Source organism: Gorilla gorilla, chromosome X (genome assembly GCF_029281585.2).
Source record: "Gorilla gorilla gorilla isolate KB3781 chromosome X, NHGRI_mGorGor1-v2.1_pri, whole genome shotgun sequence".
Lineage (NCBI taxonomy): Eukaryota > Metazoa > Chordata > Mammalia > Primates > Hominidae > Gorilla > Gorilla gorilla.
Genome location: NC_073247.2, coordinates 34,213,151 through 34,225,804, shown reverse-complemented (window position 1 = coordinate 34,225,804; position 12,654 = coordinate 34,213,151). Strand labels below are relative to the sequence as shown.

Genomic DNA, 12,654 nt, shown 5'->3' with positions numbered 1-12,654 from the left:
ACGGGGTTCATTCTCATTTCCTTCCTTTCCATATTTGTAATTCCCTTCTCCAACTGGCTCCATTCTCCTTAATATATTGACTTATTTAATCAGTTCCGCTGTATGTGACCAATTTCCTATGGCTGCCACCCCTCATGCATCATGGATGCTCCCCTCACCTCACCTGGGCTCTGGTACCCCACACCAGGTCCCCCTCTGCAGGCTCACCCTCTTCATTGTGCTCAAGCTGTGACATGCTCTGCCATCACTCTTGCAGCCTCTCTGCAAGGATGTCCTCCTCACCGTGCTTGGACGCCAGCACCCTACTCTAGGTTACCTTACTTGCTCCCACCTAATGATATTTGGGCTGAATGGTTGGGAAAGGGTCTGAAAAAAGGTTCTAATATATTTTTTAAAAAACTATTTTTTTATAGAGATGGGGTCTCCCTGTGTTGCCCAGGTTTTTCGTGAACTCCTGGGCTCAAAGGATCTTCCTGCCTTAGCCTCCTAAAGTTCTGATTACAGGTGTGAGCCGCCGTGCCTGGCATTTTTTTTTTTTTTTTTTTTTTGAGACAGAGTCTCACTCTTGTTGCCCGGCCTGGAGTAGAGTGGTCCGATCTTGGCTCACTGCATCTTCTGCCTCTGGGTTCAGGTGATTCTCCTGCCTCAGCCTCCTGAACAGCTGGGATTACAGGCACCCGCCATCACATCTGGCTAATTTTTGTATTTTTAGTAGAGACGGGGTTTCACCATGTTGGCCAGTCTGGTCTCAAACTCCTGACCTCAGGTGATCTGCCTGCCTCGGCCTCCCAAAGTGCTGGGATTACAGGTGTGAGCCACCACGCCAGGCCCTAACTTTTAAAATATAGATACAAGCTTGTTGTTAAGCTTACACCTAGCAACTACTTTTCTCTAGATTAAATAAACCCAGTTAAAAATTCTTGGCTGGGCACAGTGGCTCACACCTGTAATCCTTGCACTTTGGGAGATCGAGGCAGGAGGATCACTTGAGGCCAAGACTTTGAGACCAGCCTGGGAAACATAGTGAGTCCCCATCTCTACAAAACCCAAAAAATTAGCTGGGCATGGTGGCATGCACTAGTAGTTCCAGCTACTCAGAAGACTGAGGTGGGAGGATTGCTTCAGCCCAGGAAGTCGAGGCTGCAGTGAGCTGTGGTGACACCACTGCACTACAGCCTGATTGACTTTGGTTTGCTTAGGTGTCCTTATATACACAAACTCCCCTGCCACTACCCTCTTTCTTGCTCATTAACTTCTGTTGATGGCCAGTCCCTTTAACCTGTTTACTTGATTCTATTCCTTCTGTTTCTTCAAGGAACTGCCTTATCACTTGGCTTTCTCCCTCATTTCCTGAGCCTTTTCTCAACTTCACTTTTCCCTCAAGTTATAAACATATTCAAGTTTCTTCCATCTTAAAATGAAAAATAGGCCGGGCAGGGTGGCTTACGCCTGTAATCCCAGTACTTTGGGAGGCCGAGGCGGGTGGATCACTTGAGGCCAGGAGTTCGAGACCAGCCTGGGCAACATGGTGAAACCCCGTCTCTACTAAAACTACAAAAAGTAGCCGGGCGTGGTGGTGCGTGCCTGTAATCCCAGCTACTCGGGAGGCTGAGACACGAGAATCGCTTGAGCCTGGGAGGCAGAGGTTGCAGTGAGCTGAGATAGACTCCAGCCTGGACAACAGAGCGAGACTCTGTCTCAAAAACACAAAAATTAGCCGGGTGTAGTGGCATGTGCCTGTAGTCCCAACTACTCAGGAGGTTGAGGCAGGAGAATGGCTTGAACCCGGGAGGTGGAGGCTGCAGTGAGCTGAGATCGCACCACTGCATTCCAGCCTGGGTGACAGAGTGAGGCTCTGAGTCAAAAAAAAAAAAAAAAAAAGATAAGTAAAAAATCCTCTTTCCTTATAACACCTCACACTTTCTTCCTTACTTCATAGCTCACTTTCTGAAAAGAACCTAGAAAATCACCTGCTCTCATTGCCTCTTTATGCTAACTTCCTGTTAATTAAATATTTCCCGGTCGGCTGTGTTCCGGCTTCTGCTCCTCCACGCCATTGAATCTGCTCTTGCCAAGCTCGCCATTGGCCCCTTTACTGCACGGTTGAATGGATACTTTTCAGGGCTGACCTGACCCCTCTGTGGCTTCTTATATCGTCCAGCCCATCCTTGGGCTTTGGTGACATTTCCTTCTGCTTCTCTGGCTGCTCTTTTGTAGTCCCCTTTGTAGGTTCCTCTTTTTCTGTTGATCCCTTAAATGTAGGTTATCCCCAGGGTTTTGTCTTCTGCCCTTTCAAAAACGGATTATTTTTTGAATTTATTTTATTTTATTTTGTTTGTTTATTTTTTTTGAGCTGTAGTTTCGCTCTTGTTGCCCAGGCTGGAGTGCAATGGCGCTATCTCAGCTCACTGCATCCTCCATCTCCCAGGTTCAAGGGATTCTCCTGCCTCAGCCTCCCATGTAGCTGGGATAACAGGCACACACCACCACGCCCGGCTAATTTTTTGTATCTTTAGTAGAGACGGGGTTTCACCATGTTGGTCGGGCTGGTCTCGAACTTCTGACCTCAGGTGATCCACTCGCCTCGGCCTCCCAAAGTGCTGGGATTACAGACGTGAGCCACTGCGCCCGGCCTTTTGAATTTTATAATTTGTTCATATTAATTAAATTTTAAGGCGTTTTAAAATTTAACAATGAAAATTGTTAAATCTTTTAAAATTATTTATTTAGTTTTTGAGACAGGGTCTCACTCTGTCACCCAGGCTGGAGTGCAGTGGCGTGATCACAGCTCACTGTAGCCTCGACTTCCTGGCTCAAGCAGTCCTCCTGCCTTAGCCTCCTTAGTAGCTGGGACTATGGGTGCACACCACCATGCCCAGCTAATTTTTTTGATTTTTAGTAGAGACAAGGTCTGCCATGTTGCCCAGGCTGGTCCCAAACTGCTGGACTCAAGGGATCCCCCCACCTCGGCCTCCCAAAGTGTTGGGATTACAGGCGTGAGCCACTGCACCCAGCCCTATTTTTTTAGTTGAGGTTAAAATATAAAATTTACCATCTTTATCTTTTTTTTTTTTTTGAGACAGAGTCTCACTCTGTCACCTAGACTGGAGTGCAGTGGTACCATCTCGGCTCACTGTAACCTCTGCCTCTCGAGTTCAAGCAGTTCTCCTGCCTCAGCTTTCGACGTAGCTGGGATTACAGGCATCTACCACAACGCCCGGCTAATTTTTGTATCTTTAGTAGAGATGGGGTTTTGCCATGTTGGTCAGGCTGGTCTCAAACTCGTGACTTCAGGTGATCCCCCCACCTCGGCCTCCCAAAGTGCTGGGATTACAGGTGTGAGCTACCGCGCCTGGCTTATCTTTATCATTTTTAAGTGTACCGATCAGTGGTAAAAACTACATTTATATTACGTTTTCCTCCGTCTCTTCTCTACCCTTCCCTTTTCCCCTTTTTTGGGTTGACATTGCGGATTCTCTATAAACTCATCTACTCCCAGTGTTTCAGTTGCTATCAGTATGCTGAATACTTACAAAGCTACATTTTCTGGCCTGCTTTTCTGAGTTTCAATCAATTTTTCCTCTTAGCTACTAGATTTATTTTTCTTTTTTAGAGACAGTCTCACTCTGTTGCCCGGGCTGTAGTGCAGTGGTAAAATCATAGCCTACTGCAACCTTAAACTTGTGGGCTCAAGTGTTCCTTCTGCCTCAGCCTCCTGAGTAGCTGGGACTATAGGCACACTGCACCATGCCTGGCTAATTTGTTTTGTTTTTTTGGAATAGGGTCTTGCTCTGTCACCCAGGGTGGAGTCCAGTGGTGTGATCACCACTCACTGTATCCTCGACATCTCAGGCTCAAGCATCCTCCCATCTTAGCCTCTCAAGTAGCTGGGACCACAGGCACATGCCACCATGCCTGGCTAATTTTTGTATTTTACTGTAGAGACGGGATCTCACCATGTTGCCTGGGCTGGTCTGGAACTCCTGGGCTCAAGTGATCCATCTGCCTCTGTCTTCCAAAGTGCTGGGATTACAGGCTTGATCCACCATGCCTGGCCTAAGTTTTAAAGTTTTTTTAGAGACAGGGGTCTCGCTCTGTTGCCCAGGCTAGTCTCAAGCTCTGGGCTCACGTGATCCTCCTGCTATGGCCTTGCAAAGCCCTAGGATTACAGGTGTGAACAACTGTGCCCTCCCCAATACCTTCATTTGGATGTGCCATAGGCTCTTCAAATTCAACACATTGAAAATGGCCCATTCTTTTCTTCCTATATTCTCTTTTTATTTTGAGACAGAGTCTTACTCTGTTGTTCAGGCTGGAGTGTAGCGGCATGATCATGGCTAACTACAGTCTTGACCTCCTGGGCTCAAGCAATCCTCCTACCTATCTCCCGAGTAGCTGGGACTACAGGCATGTGCCACCACACCTGGCTAACTTTTGTGTTTTTGGTAGAGATGGAGTCTCTGCTGTGTTGCCTGGGCTGGTCTTGAACTCCTAGGCTCAAGTGATCTTCCTGCCTTGGCCTCTAAAAGTGTTGGGATTACAGGCGTGAGCCACTGTGCCCAGTCTCTCTTCTCTTTTTCAGTGACTAGTACACCATGCTTACCTATCCAAGCTAGAAAACTGAATTTATTCAAGTCTTCTCAGGTTTACCTTCTTCTTAACTCATGGTCTTTTCATTTCTACTCCTGTTGCCATAGGTTGGAGCCATCTGATTTCTTTGCTGGACAAAGACTTTTAAGTGGAGTTTATTGCCTTTAGGCTATCATTCCCCCAGTGCGTCCTTTAGCAGCTGCATAGATGGAAGGATTTACACTTACTCAACAAGTATTTATTGAGCCACATATCTTGTCTGAGAGTTTGTGATACAAATTTGAATGGATCATGGGGGAAGCAGGGAGCCAATCAACATATAATCATACAACTTTTTTTTTTTTTTTTTTTTTGAGACAGTCTTGCTCTGTTGCCAGGCTGGAGTGCAGTGGTATGATCTCGGCTCACTGCAACCTCTGCCTCCTGGGTTCAATTGATTCTCCTGCCTCAGCCTCCTGAGTAACTGGGACGCCACCACGCCCGGCTAATTTTTGTATTTTTAGTAGAGACGGGGTTTCACCATGTCAGCCAGGATGGTCTCGATCTCTCGACCTCGTGATCCGCCTGCCTCGGCCTCCCAAAGTGCTGGGATTACAGGCTGAGCCGCCGCGCCCGGCCCAACGTATAATTACACAACTTTAAATGAGTTGATATCTGTAAGGTGCATGAACCATGCATGGCACATATAAATGCTTGTTAAAATATGGAAAGTATACAGATAACCACAGGGTGGTATAGGAGTCAAGGGTGTTATGGGGAAGGAGGCATAACTGGGTGAAATAATTGTTTCATGATTAATTAGGACAGAGCCAGGAGGAAAACAGGTAGCCAAGTCCTTGTGATTTGTTTCTCTTTCCTGAAGATGTTTGATACTGTCAGACTCATGTGCTGAGTTCTTACTCTGATTTGGGCACTGAGTCTCTGTGGAGTGGTAACAAGCTGTCTGGTGGGTCTGGGCTTGCTTCGGGCTTTGATTTCTTCACCAAATCTTAAAACTGAGGGGGCAGTCAGATTGGAGGATCTCCCAAATCCTTCAATTTATAAAAGTGTTTGATCCTAGGATAAGATGATCAATGGAATATTAGGGGCTGGGTCTTCAAAACGAGACAAGGCTTTTCATGGATTTCAGGGAGTAAATTTTAAATGTTGGGAAATAATTCTGCCTTTTTAAAATTTGGTACACTCCTGTTTTCCTGCAGTTCTTATTTGTTACATGCACAACAAAATCCACTCAGCCAAGATGTCTCCTTTATCGATAGTTACAGCCCTGGTGGATAAGATTGGTAAGTGATATCATTTTCTATGCATACTTAGAATTCTTAGTAATTTCAAGATATTATTGAGATTACAGGAAGTACTCTCCTTTTATGGGAATTTTTTTTTTTTTTTGAGACGGAGTTTTGCTCTTGTCACCCAGGCTGGAGTGCAATGGCACAATCTTGGCTCACTGCAACCTTCGCCTCCCAGGTTCAAGCAATTCTCCTGCCTCAGCCTCCCCAGTAGCTGGGATTACAGGCATGTGCCACCACGCCCAGCTAATTTTTGTATTTTTAGTAGAGACGGGATTACACCATGTCGGCCAGGCTGGTCTCAAACTCCTGACTTCAGGTGATCCACCTGCCTCGGCCTCCCAAAGTGCTGGGATTACAGGCATGAGCCACCGTGCCTAGCCCTTTATGGGGAATTTTAATGTATATATGCATATGAAAATGTCTAGAATGCTGTATACCAAGATATTTATTATAATTAGGTGGGTTTTGCATGATTCCAGTTTTATTTTTTATATTCTTTGCTTTTTCTACATTTTTCAAAAACACATGTAGATTTCTTCTGCGTGTCAAAAATGTTATTTTAGTTTTGAAGACAAAAACGAAATGTAGTGGAATTTGCCATAATTTCTAATTGTTCATATTTACAGAACAGAAAATTTTTGGTATGATTTGGACCCTGATTGACTTCTGTTTTGCAGATATGTGTAAGAAGAGCTTGAGCCCAGAACAGGACATTAAGTTCAGTGGCCATGTTAGCTGGGTCGGGAAGACATCCATGGAAGTGAAGATGCAAATGTTCCAGGTAAATATGCTCCTGAAGATTGTCCACTGTTTAAGTAAAACCAGCTAGTCTCCATGCAAGAAAAGCTTATTTACCTATGTATCTGTAGACAGGTATGTTGCTCACTGCTTCTAGAAAAACAGTTGAAAGCTCATGTCATACGGATGGTGGGTTATTAATATCCTCCTTGTGGACAAAGCCTGACGTACTAGTTGGTGTTTATATTTAATATTTATTTCTAATCATATACAAGTCCATGTTAAGGTGTTTGTTTCTGGTTCTGCCTAGGAGAATTTCACAGAAGTCTGTGTTATGGTAGGAGTGAATGGAATTGATTACTGTATTCATTTCCCAGGACTGCTGTACAGTTGGCCCTCTGTGTCTGTAGATTTCACATCCACAGATTCAACCAACCATGGATTGAAAATGTTTGGAAAAAAACAGTGAAAAATAATATAAATAAAACACAATACAGTATAACAACCATTTTTTTAAAAAAATAGAGATGGGGCTGGGTGCAGTGGCTCACGCCTATAATCCCACCACATTGGGAGGCTGAGGTGGGCGGATCACTTGAGGCCAGGAGTTTCAGACCAGCCTGGCCAACATGGTGAAACCCTGTCTCTATTTAAAAAATACAAAAATTAGCCAGGCTTGGTGGTGCACGCCTGTAATCTCAGCTACTTAGGAGGCTGAGGGGTGGGAACCGCTTGAACCCAGGAGGTGGATGTTGCAGTGAGCCGAGATTGCACCACTGCACTCCAGCCTGGGCAACAGAGTGAGACTCGTCTCAAAAAATAAATAAATAAATAAAAATAGAGAAATGGATATGGAGTTTCACCATGTTGCCCAGGCTGGTCTTGAACTTCTGGCCTCATGTGGTCCTCCCACCTTAGCCTCCCTAAATGCTGGGATTACAGGCATGGCTGGCCTTAAAACAGCTATTTATGTGGCATTTATATTGTATTAGGTATTATAAGTAATCCAGAGATAATTTAAAGTGAACAGGAGGAGGTGCATAGGTTTTATGTAAATATGACACCATTTTATATAGGGGAGTTGAGCATCTGTGGATTTTGGTATTGGCGGTGGTGGTAGGGAGTTCTGGAACCAATCCTCCGTGGATTCCAAGGGGCATCGGTACCACAAAGTACCATAAACTGGTGGCATAAAAACAGAAAATTTATTGACTCACAGTTTGGAGTCTACGAATCCAAAATCAAGGTGTCAGCAGAGGCATGTTCCCTCTAAAACCTGTAAGCGAGAAGCCTTCCTTGTCTGTTTCTTGCTTCTGGTGGCTTGCTGGCAATCCCTAGCGTTCCTTGGCTTCCAGCTGTAGCACTTCATTCAGTCTCTGCCTCCGTCATCACATGGTGTTCTCTCATGTGTCTCTGTCTCTCTGGTGTCTCTTGTCAGGATGCTGCTAATCATACTGGATTAAGGGCCCACGCTACTCCAGCATGACCTCATCTTAACTAATTGTGTCTGCAACGACTCTATTTCCAAATACAGTCACGTTCACAGTTATGGGGGTTAGGATTTCCACATGTCTTTTTGGGGGACACAGTTGGGCCCTTAACAGTCATTTGAGCTATTACAGTAGTTAGGAACAGCTCATCTGATGAGTAAAACTCAGAATAGCTATTACAAACAATTGAAGAAATTTGACAAGAAAAAGTACCTCAAAGAGGATAACAACACAGAAATAAAATGATTCAGTGTATGTCCAAGATTTCATTGTGGAAAACTTATTTAAGAATGACTGGCTGGGCGCGGTGGCTCACGCCTATAATCCCAGCACTTTGGGAGGCCAAGGCGGGCAGATCACCAGGTCAGGAGATCGAGACCATCCTGGCTAACACGGTGAAACCCTGTCTCTACTAAAAATAAAAAAATTAGCCAGGCATGGTGGCGGGTGCCTGTAGTCCCAGCTATGGGAGGCTGAGGCAGGAGAATGGCGTGAACCCGGGAGGCGGAGCTTGCAGTGAGCCGAGATCACACCACTGCTCTCCAGCCTGGGCGACAGAGCGAGACTCTGTCTCAAAAAAAAAAAAATGACTCATTCAGTTATGCCAGGGTATTCAGTAGACCAGGGGTCCCCAACCCCCGGGCCATGGGCTACATAGCAGGAGGTGAGCTGTGGGCAAGTGAGAATTACCACCTGAGCTCCGCCTCCTGTCAGATCAGCAGCGGCATTAGATTCTCATAGGAGCACGAACCCTATCGTGAGCTGCGCACGTGAGGGATCTAGGTTGCACACTCCTTAGGAGAATCTAGTGCCCGATGATCTGAGGTGGAGCGGTTTCATCCCAAAACCATCCCCCCCACCCCACCCCATTCCGTGGAAAAATTGTATTCCACAAAACTGGTCCCTGGTGCAAAAAAGGTTGGGGGCCACTGCAGTAGACCTATTATTCAGATGCATTTTTTCCTGTTATGGAATGATGAAGCATTTCACCTTTTGGTGAAATAAACTTTCACACTTTCAGAAAAAGCCTGAAGCTAGCTCTGTAGTAGTTATTTGTCAAAATAAGTATTTTTTTATTCAGTACTATATGCAAGTGATTGAATCTTTCAATTCCCATGTTTGATGTAACTGACAGTAATACTGTTTTGTTTGTTTGAGACAGTGTCACTCTGTCTCCCAGGCTGGAGTGTAGTGGCGCGATCTCAGCTTTCTGCAACCTCTGCCCCTCGGGTTCAAGTGATTCTCATGCCTCAGCCTCCCAAGTAGCTGGGACTACAGATGTGTGTCACCATGCCTGGCTAATTTTTGTATTTTTAGTAGAGACGGGGTTTTACCATGTTGCCCAGGCTGGTCTTGAACTCTTGGACTCAAGCCATCCACCCGCCCTCGCCTCCCAAAAGTGCTGGGATTACAGGCGTGAGCCACCGTGCCCAGCCAGTAATACTGTTTTAAAAACAAAACATTGCTGGGTTGCTGCTATGATCTGCCTACAGTCTTTTTTTTTTTTTTTTTTTTTGAGACGGAGTCTTGCTCTGTCACCCAGGCTGGAGTGCAGTGGTGCGATCTCGGCTCACTGCAAGCTCCGCCTCCTGGGTTCATGCCATTCTCGTGCCTCAGCCTCCCAAGTAGCTGGGACTACAGGTGCCTACCACCATGCCTGGCTAATTTTTTTGTATTTTTAGTAGAGACAGGGTTTCACCGTGTTAGCCAGCATGGTCTCGATCTCCTGACCTCATGATTCACCTGCCTCGGCCTCCCAAAGTGCTGGGATTACAGGCGTGAGCCACCGCGCCTGGCCTGTTCTGCCTACAGTCTTTTAAAAAATATTCTTGGTTAATTCCTAGTCTGCTCAGTGCCATGCAAGCAGATTCCTGGCACAGGACCTGCCTTTTAGGGAATCTTGACAATTTGCCTCTTGGACAAATAGGTTGAAAAAGAGATACAGGAATTATTGAGAGAGAACCACTGGAACTCAGTGTCAGACAAGTAAACACTTTTGTTTTAAATTTGCATTCTTCACTGGCTATTTGACTAATAACTCATGACTCGAGTGATCCTTTTTATTCCAGAGAAGTGGTGTGGGGATAAGCACTCTGCCTCTGGTTTGCATAGATTTAGGTTTTAATCCCAGCACTGCTGCTTCCTAGTCATGTGGCTATGGATAAACCACTTGTCTGAGCCCCTGTGTTCTCAAATGTAACATGAAAATAGTAACAGAGTACCATGTTATATGGTTGTGGTAAGGGAAATTTGAAAAAAACCCATTCATGTGAAGTACTTTGGTACAGTGCCTATCACACAGTAACCACTGTTGGAAATTTTTTTTTTTTTTTTGAGACAGGGTCCTGTTCTGTCACCCAGGCTGGAGTGCAGTGGCATGATCTCGGCTCACTGCAGCCTCTGCCTCCTGGGTTCAAGCAATTCTCCTGTCTCAGCCTCCCTAGTAGCTGAGATTACAAGTGCACACCACCATGCGTGGCTAGTTTTTGTATTTTTTATACAGACGGGGTTTCACCATCTTGGCCAGGCTGGTCTCGAACTCCTGACCTCAAGTGATCCGCCTGCCTCGGCCTCCCAAAGTGCTGGGATTATAGGCGTGGGCCGCCGCCCCCAGCCTGGCAATAATATTAATTTATTATAAATACTGTTGAGGTGGCCTCAAATTTCTATTTTGGGCTTGATCTTCATACCGACTTTCCTGAGTGCTCCTTATATTTCTCCACCTAGACGTGCTGTTGCTACCTCAAGTTCCAATAAACAGTACGTTCCAAACTGATTGGCCCCAATTCTCATCCTCCTCCAGTCTTCCCTTTGCCAGCCTCCTGCTTCCTCCAGCTCCAAAGCTTTGTGACAGCTTTACTTTTTCCCTTTCCCATGCAGCCTTTTGCCAGGTCTTGCAAATTCATCACCCACAGCAACTCACCAGAATTCTTTCTCCCCATATCCTTTTGGCCCTGTGTTTTATTCAAGTCCTCACTGCCTCTTGTGTGAGTGCCTTAACCGTCTTTTAATTAACCTGACTTTCTCTAGCCTGACCTCTCTCTTTTAATTTTATGCATTTTTACCACATAAGTCTTCCAAAGCTGATCTTGAATCAGGTCACTTCCCTTCTCAGAAACCTTCAGTGACCATTCATTATCTGTGGATTAAAGTCTAAACTCCTTTGACTAGCCCAGGTTCAGTGGCTCACGGCTCCAATCTCAGGACTTTGGGAGGCCGAGGCAGGTGGATCTCCTGAGCTCAGGAGTTCAAGACCAGCCTGAGCAACATGGTGAAACCCTGTCTCTACAAAAAGTACAAAAAACTGGCTGGGCGTGGTGGCCATGTCTGTAATCCCAACACTTTGGGAGGCCGAGGCAGGCGAATCATGAGTTCAGGAGTTTGAGACCAGCCTGGCCAATATGGTGAAATATCCCATCTCTACTAAAAATACAAAAATTAGCTGGGGGTGGTGCCACGTGCCCGTAGTCCCAGCTACTGCGGAGGCTGAGGCAGAAGAATCGCTTGAACCTGGGAGGCAGAGTTTTCAGTGAGCCGAGATCGCGCCACTGCACCCCAGCCTCTGCGACAGAGTGAGACTCGGTCTCAAAAAAAAAAGTACAAAAAATTAGCCGGTGTGATGGCGTGCACCTGTGATCCCAGCCACTCGGGAGGCTGAGGTGGGAGGATCGCTTGAGGCAGGGGGGTGGAGGTTGCAGTGAGCCGAGATTGCGCCACTGTACTCCAACCTGGGTGACAGAGTGAGACCGCATCTCAAACAAAAAACAAAACTCCTTTGATTAATTAGGGCCCAAGGGGCTTCATAAACTAGCCCCAGCCTACCTTTCCAACTATATTCCCTTTGACTTGTCATTTATATACCTTCTTAATGCTCACCACTGGCCTTCAAGCATCGTAAGAATAGGGAGTTATTCATGTTTGCGTTCTAGTGCTTGGCACTAGTGGGTATTCATGATAGTAAACCATAATTTACATAGGTTGAGCATTGCAACTCTGAAATCTGAAATGCTCCAAAATCTGACTTTGAGCACTGACATGATGCCCAAAGGAAATGCTCATTGGGTTTGGAATGTTCAACCTGTAAGTATTGAATGCAAACATTCCAAATCCAAAAATTGAAAATCCAAAATAGTCTGGAATACAGAACACTTCTGGTCCCAAGCATTTTGGATAAGGGATATTCAACTGGGAGTGAGTGAATGAGTATAATTGCTGATGCTTTTTCTTTTGCCTGAAATTCTCATGCTCTGGCTCTGTATCCACATTCTCCCTGTGCTCCAGGATAACTTCATGCTCAATCCTTTCCTTATTCTCCCAGCATGTAACACCTGTTCCTCAGGCCTCCTCCCTCAATACCGTCTCTCTGACTTGCTCTCCTGGCACCTGCTAGTCTCCTACAGAGCTGTGCATGAATATGTCTTTTCTCTTCCACTGCGGACTCTACTCCTCAACGATAGGACCTGGGTTTGAGTCACCTAGCTCACTTCCTGACATCCATTCATTTAACATTCATTTAGCAATCATTTATTGAGTGCCTGTCCTGT

The 12,654-nt window shown here is 45.7% G+C and overlaps 1 protein-coding gene across 2 annotated transcripts in view; it reads left to right on the top strand.

Moving 5' to 3' along the window:
- ACOT9 (acyl-CoA thioesterase 9) overlaps positions 1-12,654 on the top strand; it is a 39,761-nt gene that overhangs the window by 14,871 nt on the left and 12,236 nt on the right. For both annotated transcript variants that reach the window (XM_019019671.3, XM_019019670.4), the window contains 2 exons: positions 5,790-5,873; positions 6,560-6,663. In XM_019019671.3, the coding sequence (XP_018875216.1) occupies positions 5,790-5,873; positions 6,560-6,663 (188 nt within the window). The remainder of the gene's footprint in view (positions 1-5,789; positions 5,874-6,559; positions 6,664-12,654) is intronic.